This window comes from Rana temporaria, chromosome 1 (genome assembly GCF_905171775.1).
Source record: "Rana temporaria chromosome 1, aRanTem1.1, whole genome shotgun sequence".
In the NCBI taxonomy this organism is placed as follows: domain Eukaryota; kingdom Metazoa; phylum Chordata; class Amphibia; order Anura; family Ranidae; genus Rana; species Rana temporaria.
This window is the reverse complement of record NC_053489.1, coordinates 511,001,227-511,020,368: the sequence shown is the minus strand read 5'-3', so window position 1 is coordinate 511,020,368 and position 19,142 is coordinate 511,001,227. Positions and strand designations below refer to the sequence as shown.

General features: G+C 43.1%; 1 protein-coding gene across 1 annotated transcript in view; it reads right to left on the bottom strand.

Annotated features, from left to right (window-relative positions):
- Positions 1-19,142, bottom strand: part of NAA15 (N-alpha-acetyltransferase 15, NatA auxiliary subunit) — a 62,375-nt gene that overhangs the window by 18,698 nt on the left and 24,535 nt on the right. The window contains exons 6-15 of the mRNA XM_040331134.1: positions 13,700-13,853; positions 12,947-13,066; positions 10,397-10,492; positions 10,214-10,320; positions 7,457-7,529; positions 6,321-6,490; positions 4,547-4,699; positions 3,649-3,777; positions 2,306-2,519; positions 246-439 (exon numbers count right to left, since the gene is read on the bottom strand). Coding sequence (XP_040187068.1) covers positions 246-439; positions 2,306-2,519; positions 3,649-3,777; positions 4,547-4,699; positions 6,321-6,490; positions 7,457-7,529; positions 10,214-10,320; positions 10,397-10,492; positions 12,947-13,066; positions 13,700-13,853 — 1,410 coding nt within the window. The remainder of the gene's footprint in view (positions 1-245; positions 440-2,305; positions 2,520-3,648; positions 3,778-4,546; positions 4,700-6,320; positions 6,491-7,456; positions 7,530-10,213; positions 10,321-10,396; positions 10,493-12,946; positions 13,067-13,699; positions 13,854-19,142) is intronic.

Below are 19,142 nucleotides of genomic sequence, written 5' to 3'. Positions count from 1 at the left end.
ACCACTTCTAAACCCCGGTACCCAGCTGCTGATCCATTTTAGTCTCTCTACTCAGAATCCCACCATTTATGCCAAGAGCAGCTCTCAGGCTACCACTACTTGGCATGCTCTGGCAGTCTCTCTAATCAGAATTTCCACTATTCATGCGGAAGAACTGACATTAGGCCACCACTAATTGGCATCTCTAATAAAACACAACCCAAGCCTTGGAAATCTATTGTTTTTCAACAGACTTCTAAAAATACCTTTGCTAGTTTTTCAGGGATGAGTTCTTCCTTAGGGCCTCCAATCTCTTCATCGTCATCCTCCTTTTTCTTCTTCTGGTTCCTTTGTTGTTTCTCCTTCTCTGCATTCTTTTTCTCTTCTTCCAGCTGAGCTTTTTTCTGAGCTCTCCTTTGCTTATTGCGCAGTTTCTTCAGCTCTTTGTCTGACATATTGGCTACCAGGGAATTCAATGCATACAAGATTAAAGAGCTAGTCCACCCAAAGTGAAATCTCAGTTCGGCAGGACTGGTGGTCTGTCTTTTGGGGAATCCATCAGCAAGATCTCCCCACTATATTTCCTGCCTCTACTCCCACCCATGTACTACAAAAGGTGTTCCCACCCCTCTTCTGCATTCTCTATATATTGAAAGCTCAACTTGAAGAGAAGCAGAAGGCAGTTGCTGCAGCATATGTGGGGACCCGACAATTCAAGCATAGGATTTCATCATCGAAATCTGACAAACAATAACAAAAAAGCAAATATTTTGGGGTACACTATACCTTTAGCAGGGTCACCCAAATAGGGATTGCATAAATTGAAAATAAAAATCAATATAGTAAAAAAAAAAAAAAAAGGGGGGGGGGGAACATAAAAAAGAAATCACAAGTACATAATTTTGTCTCCTGTCTAGAGTAGCATGAATACAGCCCTATTGCTTGCAGCCCCTATCCTGCTGTTTCCATTGCTTGGCAGAATAACAAACACCTGTAAAACGACAACTGGTCATAATCCTTTCTAGCAGTGCTTCAATTAAAAAAAAAAGAAAACTCCCAATTTTCGGAAAAATTATTTGGTGTGCATTTAAAATGAGAGGCCATTTTAGAAGCCAGAAATGCAAGGAGCCCCAGTATAATTGCGCCTGTTATCTAAAACTTAATTCCTGACCCCCCCCCCCCCCCCCAAATAAAGGGAATACAAGCAATAATATGATTCTTGACCCTCTTCACAGAGTACGAAAACATGGTCCTTTTGTACCATACATCAAGGGGCAAGAACAACCAATTGAAAGGTAGCTCAGCCTGTTAATTTGGGTTGTAAACCCCTTGTTCAGCAATTAAAGACAATAAACATAAAAATCGCATTACATGTACCCAATTTTCTTCTTTTTTCCAGCCACAGCCCTCTGAATAACACTGGATTAGTGGACGTGAAAACTGACTGAAGGTCAGGAGGCGTGACATTACTGGAATCTCCTCGCAGTCGTTTATGCCCCCAGAAATCAACCTAGCGCCGCTTAGCAGCTGGACTTGTTTGCGCATGGCACATTTAACACGCTCACATGTCAAAGCTACCAGGCACCCAAACATATTAGAATTGCTGGCACCGGTAGCATTTTGAAAGCCGACCCTCTCTCCCCCCCTCTAGCATTCCTCAGTGCACCCCTCTTGGCACAAAGGCCACAGCTCCTTGCAGGTTCTTACTAGTCTCACAAGCAGGAAGGCACCACCTGACTTCCTGGAGTCCCCATTACTAAGACGCTGAATATCTACAGCTGGGAGAACTAGAAGAGGGAGAGGTTTTTTTATGTGCTGTATGTTTTGTGTGTTAGCTGCCCCACCCTGCAGCACCTATGTTTTGGTGCCAATGCAGTATATTCACAGTGGGTAACTCAGCTGTCCATGGCAGACCTTCAATTCCTGAACAGCTGTCATGAGTCCAAGAAAGTGCACAGAACTTTGAGACTGTGGGTAACTATGCTGGTCATGGTCCAGAGGAGCTGAGTGGGCAGAAAGTGACAGAGGCTGCAGGAGTCACGCACCCTTCATTTATGCTCAAGCATGAGTCTAATCTGCATGACTGTCAAAGGGCATGGCGACACTTTTTCCAGAAACAGTATCAGATTTTTTCCCAGTAGCAAAGCAGGGAGGATTACAGATGCCAGACTGCTTGTTTCCCTGCCAGATGTGCACAAATGGGTTGTGCTGCTTTGCCAATTAATGTTCAGTTTAATTTTTGCTATCTGGGTTTACAACCACTTTAATAAGGAAATTACACTGAGCTATATTAGGTTTTAAAGACAAACATTTTTTTTCCACATACCTGTGTCTGCCTCATGCTCCTTATTCTCATCTGTTAAAGGGTTGTCATGAAGTTTCAGGTAAATTTCTATAGCGAGTCGGGCAGCTTTGAAGTAAAATGGGTGTTGTCGGAGTACATCCTCCAACTTCAGCAAGTCCACATATGACCTGAGTGTAATTTTTCTCATACAATAAGTGTGGAAGTCAAACTGATCATCAGTGATCTCTACAAAATGCTGAAATAAAAAAACAAAAAGCATAATGTGCGTATTCTTTATGTGCACACTAAGCACAATTTAGAGACATTGCCCCACATTTATGGTGGTAATAATAATCCCCACCCCTCCAAAAAAATAAAATATAAGTGACAAGGTTAAGAGGTTTATTTCCTGCAAGTTTGTATTGGAGATTGTAAGAGGCAATCCTCGGTAGAAAAGAAAAACTATGGCCCAACAGATCCTCTATGTCAGGGATAGGCAACCTACGGCCCGCGGGCTGCACCCGGCCTGCCGCCAATAAATGTCCAGCCCATCAGTGCACATGATGAATTCACGTGTACGCTGCTCGCAAACATTTCAACCCCTTCACTCCGACCGTATGCAAATATGCGGCCTCGGCTTGAAGGGGGTTGTACTGCACGCATCACGGTACCGTTTTTTTAGAGCCAGCAGTTGGCTTTCTTGGGATAACATCCAAAGTTGGCTTCGAAAAGGTCTCAGATCTAGTAATCCCGAAGCGATGTCATGAGATAACTTTCCGTTTACAGGGGACTTAAAGGTGCCAAATTTAAAAAAATTACGGTATTCAAAATAGCCAAACTTGGCATTTTGAATTATTTTAAGTGCAAAAGAGGGATTTGGGGTCTTATAGACTCCAGATCCCTCCACAAAGAGTACCTGTCATGGCATATTACTGTCACAAGGGATGTTTACATTCCTTCTGACAGCAATAAAAATGATCAGAATTTTTTTTCTCAAAGGGACAGTGTAAAAAAAATAAAAAAATGTAAAGTGCCCCATCCCTTCATGCTTACACAGCTGGGCGGGGCTGTGTAATATGCAGTGGAGCTGAGTAATTTGAAGGGGTCCAGAGGTGTGGGGGCTGTGTAATGTTATCTTCATTTATTAGCATGTGAATGTGGCCCACCATGCATTCACATACATGAATCCGTCCCTAGTGGAAAAGGGTTGCTGATCCCTGCTCGGCGCAGAAATTTCTTTTTATTCCTTATGTTGGAGCTGGGTTTATTACTAGTGAAATATAACTGAATATTTTCCTTTTCTAGGTTCATACAATGAAAATCTGTGGATCAAAGACAATCTGATCACATATAAAAAAAATTAAAAAAAATATCTGTACACTTACTCGTTCAATTTCATGGCATTTTTTAAGCGCGTCGCCATACTTGTTCATAGATCTATACGCTTGTGCACATTCGGTCTGGAACCACATGCACTGCATTTCATTCAGGTTCTCCACAGCTGAAGTGCCTTCCTGTAATGAGAAGGGAGGGATGTGATCTTTCACAACTGTATGCTTTGAAAGTAATTTTTATATGTTTGTCTAGACTATTTAAAAAGAAAACCTGTGTTCCAGCTTCAGCAGCTGCTTGTCTCCTCCCACCTCCCAATGCTGAATGACAAAATCCTGCAAATAATCAGCTTCTACAGTTCCAATGCTACCACGGTTTTGTCCTAGAAAATACATGGGGTTGTATGCAATTTTCCCACTCTCCTAATATATTACTTCTTCGATGGATCGCAGGAGTGCAGTTAGTTGTGCACTCCTGTGACCCGTTTTCAGCCAATGGTGGGCTAAAGTAACATAGCTGGTCCAGGCTCTGAAATGATCCTGACGATATGGAAGAAATCCGCCCAGAAGCCTGGACTCCCCCCTCCGCAGCCCAGCGCTCAGTTCTCCTCTGAGCTCTGTAGAGCTGAGGACTGACAGTCATGGCTCTCTGCTCAGAGTCGAGAGGAGAACCAAGTAATCAGCGGTTTACCGTTCACTTCTCAGTGCAGAGAAAGCAAGGGTCAAATGCAGCATTGGACTGATGCTTCATCCACCTAGGAGAGTATAAGGTTTTGTTTTTTTTTTCTTTGCAAACCCCATACTTCTCTTTAAAAAGAGAAGTATAGTCAAAGCCATTTTGGCTTAACTTCTTTAATATATTGCTCAAAAACACTATGGTATATCACTCAAAATTAGTATAAGTTATCAAAAATGAATCAGAATGACATTTTTGAAAAATTGTGATACAAACCCTTGTAAACTTAGAGCACATCTCCTCAGCATCCTTTATCATGTTTGCTTTCAACATGTACTTTGCACACTTTGAGTTGATAAACCTATCTGCTGTGTCCAGGGCTTGAGCTTCATCCATCCACCGAACAGCCTCTTTGATGTTACCAGAATGCTAAAAGATAGAGAGAACACCACTTTGAAATATAACACATTGTATTGCCTGAGACAGATAACTCTTAAAAATATATCAAGACGAGGACTGGACCAACTGTGTCTATAATTTCCAAATGTCTATTGTCAATGTAGTATGTTTCTTGGATCCCCAACATGTCCTGTTCGCTCCTAGACTAGCAGGTCTCCTTAATTTGACATGATTATGTCCAAACCACTGCTAAGTAAAAATAAAAAAAGCTCCCTAAAACTGAATACTGCTCTGTGGCATAGACTATTTCCCACTATACGGATAAGGTTTTTCTTATTAACTGAACCCCTCACAGGAAAAAGTGCTCAGACACTGGAAATGAAGTACAGTGCACTGCGATATGGGAGGCCAATAGAGGAATTCATGTGTAACTTTTAGGTATTTCTCAAGGCCTCATTAACCTAGTAGCATGGCAGACATGGGTGAGAAATTTGTTAGGAATTTAAAAAGGCAATACGCAACCTACATAATACATCAATGAAGGCTTAAATTGAAGTAGTGCGTTTTCCTCTATGTTTAATGTACATCGTAAAATGGTTGCGTGGGTTTGTTTTTTTAAAATAACAAACATGTTATACTTACCTTCACTGCGCAGTTTGTTTTGCACAGCGTGGCCCCGAGCCTCCTCTTCTGGGGTTCGTCGACAGGCTGTCTCAGGCTCCTCCCTGCAATAGCTAACCCCCCTCTAGGAAGCTCTCTTAGCTTGTGAGCGCGCTCCCCGTCATACACGCTGCATCCATAGACACAGTGTGTATGACTCTGTCCCCCCGTATCATTGGATGTGATGGACAGCAGCGCGAGCCAATAGCTGCGCTGCTATCAATCTTTCCAATCTATCCAATCAACAGTCAGACTCCGTAGAGAAGAGGACATCGGGGGACGCGCACAGCAGGTGAACGGGCTCAGGTAAGTAAATGTGGGGGGGGGGGGGCACCATTGCCAGGTGGTTTTTCACCTTAATGCATTGAATGCATTAAGGTGAAAAAACACAAACCTTTACAGCCCCTTGAATTTACATGCACATTGGCAAAATTATAAAAGCCTTTCTGTGCAAAATAAAAAAAAACACATACAATGCACACTCAAAGTGGAACTCCACCCAAAAAGGGAAGTTCCCCTTTAAGTGGCCTTTTTGACAGGTACCCACTTCCGCTCGGATCGCCTATTCTCCCCTTCCCGCTGTCTTCTCGGACATGTCACGGGTCTCAGAAGACTGAGGAGCCATTTACAAAGCACAGCAGGCAGCCGACTGTAAAGACAATTGCTCACAGTTATGCCGGTGCTGGGAACCCGAAGGCTAGTGAAGAACTGGAAAATTCATGTCCATTTTTTTTATTTTTAAGTACAGCAGCTACAGGATTTTTTTTCCTCTCAGTGAACTTCCTCTTTAAAGAGTCAACACATGTGAATGGACCAAAACGGCTTCCCTAGGAAAACCTTTTTCAACAAGGATATACTGTATGTTTATGATCAGTTTTTCCCGATCAGAGAAAAGACAGACATTCAATAAAAATAATTCAAGCACTCCTAATGTGCGAAGGTGTATTTTTTACTACCGTCACATAGTTATAAAGGGGAAAAAAATATCTACCTTGTATATTTTAGCTTTCACAAGGAACAGTTCGATCAATGTTGGTGTGCTTTCAATAGCTGCATTAATGTAATCAAGAGCGGATGATGATTGACCAATCTTGTCGAAGTGCTGTGCCAAGTAGTACTGAACCCACAGTAATGTAGTTGGTGGCTCTTCTTTTCCATCATCTGTACGATAAAAAAGGAGACATAGAATTCTTTGTCAAGAGTAACTAACAATCAAAAACAAAAATATCTACTATCAAAGAAATCGGGTGATTAAAGGGGTTGTAAAGGTTTGTTTTTTATTTTCAAAATAGGCTCCTTTAAGCTAGTGCATTGTTGGTTCACTTACCTTTTCCTTAGATTTCCCTTCTAAATGTTTTGTTTGTTTGAATTTCTCACTTCCTGTTTCTCCTCGGTAAGCTTGCCCCCATCATCCGAGCCGTTCTGGCTGGGGGTTAGTCAGCGTGCTCGCCCACTCCTTTGGGACTACATCCCTGTGGGGAGACGCTGTGTTCACAAGCTTACCGAGGAGAAACAGGAAATCAGAAATTTAGACAAAGAAGAAAAAAAACATTTAGAAGGGAAATCGAAGGAAAAGGTAAGTGAACCAACAATGCACTAGCTTAAAGGAACCTATTTAGAAAATAAAAAAACAAACCTTTACAACCCCTTTAAAGACTTAAACTCTGCATTATGAAAGAGATGGAAATCACACAATCCTCCATTACCCAGAAGAATCAGGTATTTCACTGGACTCCATAAATGCAGCGTCGCTTTGCGGGCAGTTTTAACCCTCTCTCGGACGCAAGCAGCCAAATAGCGCAGCAAAAACGACGGTAAAGCACAGCTAAAAATAGCGGTGCTTTACTGCCGACGCCCCCACCGCCCCAGTGTGAAAGGCCCACAAGCAGTCGTCACGCCCATAGACCGGGTCTGCACGTGAAGATGACAGGAACAGTCTGGCCAGTATAAGCGCTGTGTTCACCCCCTAGACAAAAAGAGCAGTTAACCCTTTGCATGCAGGCACAGCCCCACTGCAAGGGGAGAAAAAAAATTGCCTCCGGAGTTGGGCTTTAAGAAAAACAAGAAAAATGCTGTTTGTTTAGCAAGGACAATAAAAAATAAACTTGCCTATCAAGTTACACTTACCATTAATGTTAAACAGTCGGCAACTTTTTAGTGATGTTTCATAACCTACGACAAGATCTTCAATAATCTCCACCTGGAAAATATCAAAAATATTACGTTTAGAAAGACTACAGAAATTATTTCCAATAAATCAGACAATGCAATCACATGGAATGAGCAATTGTATAAATAGACCAAAATTGAACATAACTTTAAATATACACTGTCTTGTTTGTTTCTTTTTCATACCTGATTAAAAGAGAAGTACAACCAAAGCTGTCAACTGCACTGCACTCCTGTGACCCGTTTTCAGCAGAGCGCGGCACACAAAAACCGAGTTGGGATCTGCCTAGATGCCTGGGCCAATACCTGGCTCAGCCTGAGCCGGCAGGTCCCTCCAGAGCCCAGCGCTCCAGTGAGCGAGGAGAGGGCAGAGCAGAGAGCTGTGACTGACAGTCTCCAGCTCTCTACTTGGGGAGCTGTGAGAACTGAGCGATCGGCAGTGCAGTGTTCAATCACTCGGTTCTCAGTGTAGAGGCACCGGGGTCCAATGCGGCATCCATCCAAGTATAAATGTTCATCCCGAACCCTGTACTTCTCTTGTAACAAAAACATAACATGGTGCCAAATACTGGTAATTTGCATGAAGGAGTGTTGGCTAGGTTGAGTGTTAGGGTAGAATTATGCCATGGATCCCTGATATTTTGAAAAGGTTAGTTTCCATTTTTGCAAATAACTAGGGGTGCAACAAATCGTCACCGATCCTTGATCCGAACGGGTCACCCCGTTCGGATCGGCACACCACGCGATCCGCGGAGCACTCAGGGGCCTCGGCGTAGGAAAGTCCCCGGCTTCGGCCTAGCTCCGGCCATCTTGCTCCACCCCAGTGGAGACCGTGTGCTTGCCAGTGCACAGCGTGACACTCCTCCTAGCCTCAGCGCGCTGACCAAAGACCTCGGACCACCGACTGCAGGCATGTGGAGACAGTGTCTGAGATCTGCACCTAGTGGTAGGAGCATGGCTGTCTGTCCTGGGGAGCATGGCTGTCTGTCCTGGGGAGCATGGGGGACACCAGAGGGGGGGGGGGGGGACACCTAGACACCCGAGGAGGGGGGACGACGACACCTGTGACACCCGAGGAGGGGGGGACGACGACGGGGGGGGGGACACCTGTGACACCCGAGGAGGGGGGGCACCTGTGACACCCGAGGAGGGGGGGGGGGGGACACCTGTGACACCCGAGGAGGGGGGGGGGCGACACCCGAGGAGGGGGGGGCGACACCCGAGGAGGGGGGGGCGACACCTGTGACACCCGAGGAGGGGGGGGGCGACACCTGTGACACCCGAGGAGGGGGGGGGCGACACCTGTGACACCCGAGGAGGGGGGGGGGGCGACACCCGAGGAGGGGGGGGGGGGGCGACACCTGTGACACCCGAGGAGGGGGGGGGCGACACCTGTGACACCCGAGGAAGGGGGGGGGGCGACACCTGTGACACCCGAGGAAGGGGGGGGGGGCGACACCTGTGACACCCGAGGAGGGGGGGGGCGACACCTGTGACACCCGAGGAGGGGGGGGGCGACACCTGTGACACCCGAGGAGGGGGGGGCGACACCTGTGACACCCGAGGAGGGGGGGGGGGGGCGACACCTGTGACACCCGAGGGGGGGGGCGACACCTGTGACACCCGAGGGGGGGGGGGGGGGGCGACACCTGTGACACCCGAGGAGGGGGGCGACACCTGTGATACCCGAGGAGGGGGGGGGGGGACACCTGTGACACCCGAGGAGGGGGGGGGGACACCTGCGACACCCGAGGAGGGGGACACCTGTGACACCCGAGGAGGGGGGGGGGGGACACCTGTGACACCCGAGGAGGGGGGGGGACACCTGTGACACCCGAGGGGGGGGGGCGGGACACCTGTGACACCCGGGGGGGGGGGGGGGGGGGGACACCTGTGACACCCGAGGAGGGGGGGGCGGGACACCTGTGACACCCGGGGAGGGGACACCTGTGACACCCGGGGAGGGGGACACCTGTGACACGGGGGGGGAAACACCTGTGACACCCGGGGAGGGGGGAACACCTGTGACACCCGAGGAGGGGGGGGGGACGGGACACCCGTGATCCGTGACTCCTGATCCGAGGATCGATCCGATCCGTGAGTTTTCTGATCCGTTGCACCCCTACAAATAACCCTTTCGTAAGTGAAAATTTTGGTTGACTACATAACCAAGGAGCTATTGTATGCACTGAAGGCTACATCTAATAAATCATGATTCGCTCTAAAAATTCTAGTGTAGTGCCAAGACTGCTTTCACACTGAGGCGCTTTGCAGGTGCTATTGGGCTAAAATTAGCGCCTGCAAAGCGCCCTGAAAGAGCTGCTTCTTTATATCCAGTGTGAAAGCCTGAGGGCTTTGACACTGGAGCATTGCGCTGGCAGGACGGTAAAAAAAAAGTCCTGCCAGACGCATCTGAGGCGCTGTAGGAGCAGTTTATATACCGCTCCTACAGCGCCCCTGCCCACTGAAATCAATGGGCAGCGCCTCCAAAATGCCTGCAAAGTGGCGTTTTTGCCGGCGGATTTAACCCTTTTTCGGTTGCTAGTGGTGGTTAAAACCACAACGCTAGTGGCCTTAAAATCGCGGCAAAAACAATGGTACAGCGCCGCTAAAAATAGCGTCACTTTAGCGCCGACGCACCCATCGCTTCAGTGTGAAAGTAGCCTAAAGAAATCAGTTTAGCCACCATTACAAAAAAAAAAAACATTACTTTACCTTCTCCTTGTCACTGTACAACAACCGCAAAGTGTTGAAAACTGGAGGACATCCTTTGCTGAAGTTCATTCTTAAGTATTTATCCAAACACACTCTAAATTTTTCACCTAAAAACAAAGAGCTATGGATGAACAAACAACGAATCAATTGTACATTCGTAGGAAAACTCATGTTTTTACATACCTGTTAAGAAGTTTAAAGGCAGTCTCCTTGGCACTAAACCTTTTGGAAACTTAGTCCAACTGTCCTCATAAATCTTCAGTCTCTCTTCTACAGTGGCTGCAAATGCATACACAAGTTTTTGTTAACATAGTTCTGCTTAATATGGCACACATGGTACAAATAAAAAATAACTACTGTAATCTGCAGGATTACAGCTAAGATCTGCAGCTAAGGGAGAGCCTACCATCAGAGTCAGTAGGGGGTGCAAGAAGCAAGCAGGCAAATCCATCACACTCACCATTTATGAGCAAACTATAGCTGGCTATACATTATACAACTTGGCTTGTACAACTTTCTTTTAGGATTGACCAAAACCATATATGAGGTCAAACCTTACACTTAATTTGTAAGCAAACAGGCCCTTGCACTACATAGTTGAAGGTAAAGCTAAAGGAAATGGAATAAGAAAATTGTACAATGTATGGAGTCCATGTGAACAGGCTTTCATCCGTTTAAGGCAGGCTTTGAGTTCAGTCTATAGAATGCAAACCTATTTCAACCAGTTCAAAAGGAAGTTAAAATGTACAGCTCAATGAAAATCTGGGTGATCTGAAAAGCACCTCAAACTGGTGACCATTAACATACAGGGGTCGATTTACTAAAACTGGAGAGTGCAAAATCTGCTGCAACTGTGCATGGTAGCCAATCAGCTTCTAACTTCAGCTTGTTTAATTAAGCTTTGACCAAAAAAAAACAAAAAAAACTGGAAGCCGATTGGTTTTAATGCACTGCTGCACCAGGTTTTGCACTCTAATTTTAGTAAATCAACTTCCACAATGTCAAATTAAATTCTTAAAGCGGATGTCCGCTGAAAAAAACATTTTTTAATAGTCAGCAGCTACAAATACTGCAGCTGCTGACTTAATATCGGCACACTTACCTGTCCTGGAGTCCAGCGCCGTCCACAGCAGAGGACGAGCGATAGCTCGTCACTCTGCTGCCCCACCGCTGCCATCCTCGGTGAGGGAACCAGGAAGTGAAATGCTCCGGCTTCACTGCACGGTTCCCTACAGCGCATGCGCGAGTCGCGCAGCGCATGCTGACTGGCTCCCGCTGTGCTCTGGGAGCCGAGTTTTCCCAGAACGGTATCTGCACCCCCCTCCCCCTGAAAGGTGTCAAATGTGACACCGGAGGGGGGGAGGTTTCCGATCAGCGGGAGTTCCACTTTAATGATAGAATTACATAGGCTGCCACTTTTCATCTAGCTGGCATAAAAAAAGGCCATGGCTTCCTTATTTTCTTCTATCTGACCTAGCACCAATGTGCAGGACAAGGATATTCTAAATATGCTTGCTGCATGTTTTTCCCAGGTCAGTTCTAAAGTAACAGAATCAGCATAATCGCTTGACAGTTACCAGGTTAAAAAAAAAAAAAAAGAAGAAACAGCAATCTCAAACACACCTATTCTTTTTTTTTTTTTAAATGTAATGTTTGGGCTACAAACCCTGGCAGGTTTTACTTCTATTCGGGGCTTCATTAGAGAGATTTCACATTACTTCCTGTTTTGGGGACATTTTTCAAGACAGGAAATGAGGGAAAAATCAGAAACAGGGTAACTTGACAAAAAAAAAAAAAAGTTGCCTTCAATTCTAACCTTTCCATACCCAAGAATTTTTTTTTTTTTTACTTCTGTCTGCAATGCTGCTGCTTCCCTCACTTCTGTCAAGTGAAAAGGTTGTCCCCAGGACAGGAAGTGAGGGTAAACCTTTCAAACTGAGCCTGGGGTAAGAAAAAAACAAAAACAGGATTTATAATCCACTTTAAAGGGTCACTAAAGGAAAACATTTTTTTTGCTGAAATGACTGTTTACAGGGTATAGAGACATAAAAGTTAACCGATTCCTTTTAAAAATAGATACAATTCAATCATATAATGTGCCTCTAGTTTCACTTTCGGTTTTAAACTGGTTTCATGTTTATGTGAAGTAAAGAGACCCACAGAACAAAAACAAACAAATCCAGGGCAGTGTTTTGTTTTTAAAATGAATCTGATTTGTTCTGAGGAGTTTTAGACACACAGTAATGACAGCTTAGACCACCGTTAAAAGCTCCCAGTACTGTGGTTATAAGGAGCCAGACAACCGGGAAGTGTGGAGATCAGAGCAGAATTACAGCAACTTCAAAGCAAAAAATAAGGACATGAAACCAGTACTGCAGTAAGGTAAAGGAAGCTATTTAGCTAAAAAAAAAAATCCTTTAGTGATCCTTTAATATATAGCAGTGTTTTTTTTTATGCATTTCCTTTTAGATTAAAGCAGAATTAAACCTCTAACAAAAAAATGTAATTTGGGCCCCAGGAACTTTTAACCATAATATACTTGTATGCCCAGCATATTAGAGCAGACTCTCCCTAGCCTCTTTGGTCCCGAGAAGCCTACCTGTCAGTATTTTTCTTTTAAGTTTCATTCCCTTTTAACACCGATAGAGATATATATATATATATATATATATATATATATATATATATATATATATATATATATATATATATAAAAAATATATGATTATTTACCTGGCTTCATGGCATTTTCTAAACCCTTATAATATGACCAGTTCTCAGGGCTCCTCTCCTGCAAAGCCTGATACACATCTGATGCGTCCTCATATCGAGCCAAATGCAGTAGTAAATCTCCTAAAAAAAAAAAAAAAAAGAAGAGCATTAGATACTATTTAAAAAGCACCATAATACCAGTTAGAATTTAAAACATTGACCTCACATTCACGACGTACATATTCTGGAGATATGATAGTTTAAAAGAAAACAGAGTAAATGTTTATTAAAGTACAACCAGTTCCAAAATTCATACAAACCATCCAAAAATGTAAAAGATTTTTTTTGGGAAAAAATAAATAAAATAAAAAGTGTTAGAATTCAAAAACGCACACAGACACACGCCACATACATGTGTATGTAAAAAATGAATAAAAATGTTTTAGTATTGGAGTCCTAGTATTCCTGTTAGATTTTTATTGCACCTCAACCCTCAATACAGACAGCTAGGGTAAATCATCCAGGGGCAAACCCAGAAAGCAAAAAAAAAATTGTTTATTTTTTAAATCAAAAAGGGAGAGACTGCCACGTATCCACAATAAAATTGTAAACTGCTACTCATGTTATGGGATTAAACGAAAGATCTCATTCAGAAGCAATGGCGTCAAATTCAAGTATGATACATTATTAAAGTCAATAATATACAACCTATTCCGAATTAATATTAGCCACACAGTTTAAATAACAAATGCACATGAAACTTGTAAAACGTACCTTTTGTTTCTTCCACTGCTAGCTTATCACAGATCTGCTTTTCATAGGTACAAAGATGATCCAATGCCTCCTTAAACAGCTCAGCTTCACGAAGAACCTGGTTCTGATAAAGCAGCAACTCACTATACTCATAATCAACTTTATCGGGAGAAGTCTAAAGAGGAAAAAAAGTAGAGAACTTTAATTGAGAATTCTTGTACAGAAGAAATACAGAAATCAGCTTGGCAATTTAACAAATTGTTAGTTAACATTTCACTTGCAGACTGACTCAAAAAAGACCTCAACAGGGTGGCCACAGCAATAACTACCCAACTTTTTCTCAATGCATGTTGCCAAGAACACCCTAGCCAGATAACACCCCTAATTAACTTGCAAAGACAGCTGGTAGCAAAGGAAGGGGAGGGTTGCTATACCATACAGAGTTTTAAAGATCTTTAAAAGCCTACTAGTTGATAGGTTCACACCTTCTGCGTGTGGCTGGGGGTGCAAATATCAGTGGATTCCCAGACCCACAACAACCCACAGTGAAAACACATTGTTCTATGAAACCGTGCAGGGCTGCCAGTCAATCTGAATGGCACACCCATGCATGTAAAAATCGCAGTGCGTGTGCCGTAACAGTGGGGACATCGTATGCTCAAAAAGACCATTTGATTTCCCTGCGGCCATGTTTTTGAAATGATGCATGCACTTTTTGCAGAAACGCAGATACAGCAGGCAAATCCTTTAAATTGGTTGCCGTGCAAACGTGGCCCACACGAGAAGCAGAAGTGTGAACCTAGGGTTATTGGTGGCAGATGAAATATTTTTTCAAGTATTGATACATTTTCAAGTCCAACTTGAGCCCAAACTTTATATTTTGTTGGGACAGACTGGTACAGTCTACAAACCGTGTCGGGATTTCTGTTTGTCTCACTGACAGCAATATAATCATGTCTAAAACAGGCAAGCAGGAAGTCACACACCAATGATGTCAACACATCCTACATCACTTTACCTGAACAAAGCACACTGCAGCCCATCCCCTCTATTAACATTTCACCCAATATTGTGATCAAGCCTGTATTGGGTAAAACATTTGGGGGTTCTAGATAGGGTTGCAGTGTGTTTTGGCTGGCTCTGATAAAGTTGGATTTGATCTGACAGTGTGCAACTTGCCGCTTTCCTGCTGAGTTTGTGAAGCATGGTTGAGCTCCTTTCGGTTAGCATCCAGGAGGTGAAGGATTTATATATACAGGCTTGGAGCAGTGACAGCTCTCTGCATATATTCAACAGGGGACAGATAAAAACATTTTATTAGAATGGGGAAAGCATTAGAACTTTTGAAAATGTTTTTAGGCTATCTATGCTTTCCTGTATCAGTCATCCCAGTTCTTTTATGAGTGTCACACAGACTGTAGTAAATTTTTAAAGGAAAATATCTCCAATTGCGTAACAAAGACAAAAAAACGACAGGAATCAACTCCTTGCCAATGTACCCAAAGCTATAAGAAATAGGATTTTACCTTTTATGGACAGGGGTGGAGTTTACTAAAAATGGTGTACACAGAATCTGGTGCAACTGTGCATAGTAACCAATCAGCTTCTAATTTCAGCTTGTTCAATTAAGCAAAAAAAAAAAAAAAAAAAAACCAACCAAAGAAGCTGATTGGTTACTATGCAAAGCTGCACTAGATTATGAAGAAGTTGCTGAAAAATAAACTCACAGCCTGAACCACATACGTATGATTGAGAAAAACTTCCTTTTGATGAGCCAGGGCAGCACAGAGAGACAGGAGAAGAATATTCTGGTTAAAGTGGAACTTTAGTCAGAAAACGAAGTCCTACTAAAGCACTTCAGGCTGGCCCCTTTTGCAGGTATAGCTATGTAAACATTAAAAATACGTGCCTTTACTGTTTATAATCCAGTAATACACTGTCTCACCCTGCTCTGCACATGCTCAGTTGCTCTTCATTTTAGGCACTGTGCTGAATTTGTAGAGACTGATCTGCTGAGAGTTTAAAGTGTTTAAGTCACTAACATGTATACACCATCAGCCCTGCCTCCCATTGTAGTAACCCCCTCTGCGTGCGATTTATAAAAATAAATGCTGTAAATACCCAATTTCAGAGCAGAGATCGCGATCACATGACAGGTCTGATGTCTCCTTTCCTCATCTGACAGATGCAGCGGGCGGGGCCGAGATTCGCCTGCTGACATCAGTTGGAAGGGAAGGAGGAGAGGGCCAGCCGGTCGTGGGATACTATACATATTAGGCCATAGCTTGAATTTATACTCCACTTTAGATAATTGCCCATGACGTACTGTGGTGCATGTACCAAGCTCTACTAAAATACTACTAAATAAGAAATTTAAAGTAATGCGACTCTTAAAGGGGACCACCGTACCGGTACAGCGAATTTGCGTGAACGAACCACCTGCTGCAGTACGACGTCGGCAAGTGGTGGGGTGGAGTGCTAGTACGAAAGGTTAGTCTTTGTAACGGAGCTTAAAGCGGAGGTTCACCCTAAAAACATGTATATACCATTACATTTAGCATACTTCCGAACATGTACAGTATGCGTTTTTTTTTTTTTTCGCTGTACATACCGTATTATTGTTCTTTTCCACCCGGCTTCCGGGTTCTCACTCCCGCGGAAGTAGGCGTTCCTATGCAGCGGCGCAATGTCACCTGGGACTTAGCCCACATGATTGACGTGCTTGATAAAAACTTCCCCCCTGGCGGATAAGGTGTGTCACAAGTTCTGAAAATAGCCCAACTGTGAGTAAGCACTATACGGCGCCTGCGCAGTCAGCTCTACACGGCGCCTAGTCTGTGCGCAGGCGCCGTATAGAGCCGACTCACAGTTCGGCGATTTCCGGAAACTCGTGACGCGCCTTATCCGCCGGGGGGGAAGTTTTTATAAAGCACGTCAATCATGTGGGCTAAGTCCCAGGTGACATTGCGCCGCTGCAAAAAATTTTGTTTGGGAGCCACGTCGCACGACCGCGCAATTGTCAGTTAAAACGACGTAGTGCTCTGGTCTTTGACCAGCAATATGGTCCGGGGCTTAAGTGGTTAAAAAGATGGAATTGTGCCCTTAAATTTTAGTTCTACACAACAGTCATAAGTAATAATCATTTTCAAGGGCAAGTGTCTTTAACAAAATGGAGGTAAGAAGTCAAAGTCACATTTGTTGTTTGCTTCGGAAACAAACAAAGCCTTGTACCATAATAATCAGTGGCAGATAATTGTGTAAATGCCAGTTACATTGCATAATCTCTCAGAGAAACTACTTTTTGCAGCAAATCAAGTATGACTTTTGACAGATCATACAGTACATGAAGACACAGCTTTTACACACCTGCATATCCACACACTAATTAAACTTTTTTTTTTTTTTTTTTTTTAAATAGACATTATAACATGGTTCCCTTACTAGTAAAAGGGCTCATAATGTACAGAAAGCAGCAAAGCACAAATCCTTCAGATCCTTCTCTCTCACAAGTACAACAACTATCAAAAAGTAGGGCAAAAACGATCACAAAGTACAAAAAGGAGCAAAAGTTCACAATCCATAAACTGCATGGATAAGTTCACCTTTTGGAACATTTTACATGAGTGGAACAAGTAACATGTTCCAGTAGCTGCAGCCTCTCTCCCTTTACCCAGGCATAGTGCCCCATCATTGGTATTACTGGGATGAACAGTTGCCCATTGTTGGCATCAGTGGGAAGAATTGTGCCTCATTATTAGAGTCAGTGACAGGAATTGTGTCCCACTGTTGGTGTCAGTTCATTATCTGTCCTTGATTGGGAGATGTCACCTTACTTTGTGTTGTGTCACTGTGGTTAAAAAAAATTGATGATTTCTCTCCAAAAAGGCATTAAGTCACTTTGTGAGGTATTTTTTCATGCAATCTGTCTACATTGGGGCGATTTTACCACTTACTTGCTGTCCTAGGGCAAGGTATCATCAGGAGAGCAGGAGATTGTAAAAATTCTCCTTAAAAAGCTTTAAGGTCGATTCACACCTTTGCACATGTGACGTAATGCACGTTGACGTGTGTTAACCACACATTCTGCATGCGTTTTCACAGTTTGCTCCTTATTCTTATGAGCTTGAAGACCGGGCATATTCTGCCACTTTTAGTTTACATGTAAAAAATCTGTATGTTTTTACTAGAAAGTAACTTAGAACTAGGGCCGAAACAACTAATCGATTATGAAATTAAAATAGATTACCATTTTCATAATCGATTAATCGGCCAGTAACATAATGGGGTTAAAAAAATAAAAAAAATTGGCCCTTGATAGTACAAAAAGAGCAAATCGCTACTGTAAATATTACTTTCACTGTCCAACAGTACAAAATTAACCCCTTACATTAGCAATTATTTGCTCTTTTTGTACTAATGTTAGTTTTTTTAACCCCCATTATGTTAAACCTCTCAGGCCTGGGGTCACACCTCTGTTTTTGGTGCTTTTTGCAGAAACCCACTACAGTTCATTTACATGGTTTCCTATGGGACATGTTCACATCCATGATTTTTTTCAGCTGCTGCGTATTTGGAAAGGGCTGGGGCTTTTTTTTTTTAAACGCAAAATGGTGCTATTTTGGTTCAATATACTTCAATGGAGAAACTGCAGAAAAGCATGTAATGTGTTTTTGCAGGAATGTGTTTTTTAACCACTTAAAGACCTTAGGTGTTTTTCAGATTCGGTGTTTAAAAGACTAAAACATTTTTTTCTGCTAGAAAATTACTTAAAACCCCCAAACATTATATATATATATTTTTCTAACACCCTAGAGAATAAAATGGCAGTCATCGCAATACTTTTTGTCACACCGTATTTGCGCAGCGGTCTTACAAGCGCACTTTTTTTGGAAAAAATTCACTTTTTTGAATTAAAAAATAAGACAACAATGAATTTGGCCCAATTTTTTTTATATATTGTGAAAGATAATGTTACGCCGAGTAAAATGATACCCAACATGTCACGCTTTAAAATTGCGCCCGCTCGTGGCATGGCGTCAAACTTTTACCCTTAAAAATCTCGATAGGCGACGTTTAAAAAATTCTATAGGTTGCATTTTTTGAGCTACAGAGGGCTATAATTATTGCTCTCGCTCTAACGATCGCGCCGATACCTCACTTGTGTGATTTGAATACCGTTTTCATATGCAGGCTCTACTCGTGTATGTGTTCGCTTCTGCGCGCGAGCTCGTCAGGACGGGGCGGTTTTAAAAAAAAATGTTTTGGGTTTTCTTATTTATTTTTATTGATTTTATTATTTTTTACACTGAAATTAAAAAAAAAAAAAAAATTATCACTTTTATTTCTATTACAAGGAATGTAAACATCCCTTGTAATAGAAAAAAGCATGACAGGTCCTCTTAAATATGAGATCTGGGGTCAAAAAGACCTCAGATCTCATATTTAGGCTTAAATGCAAGAAAGA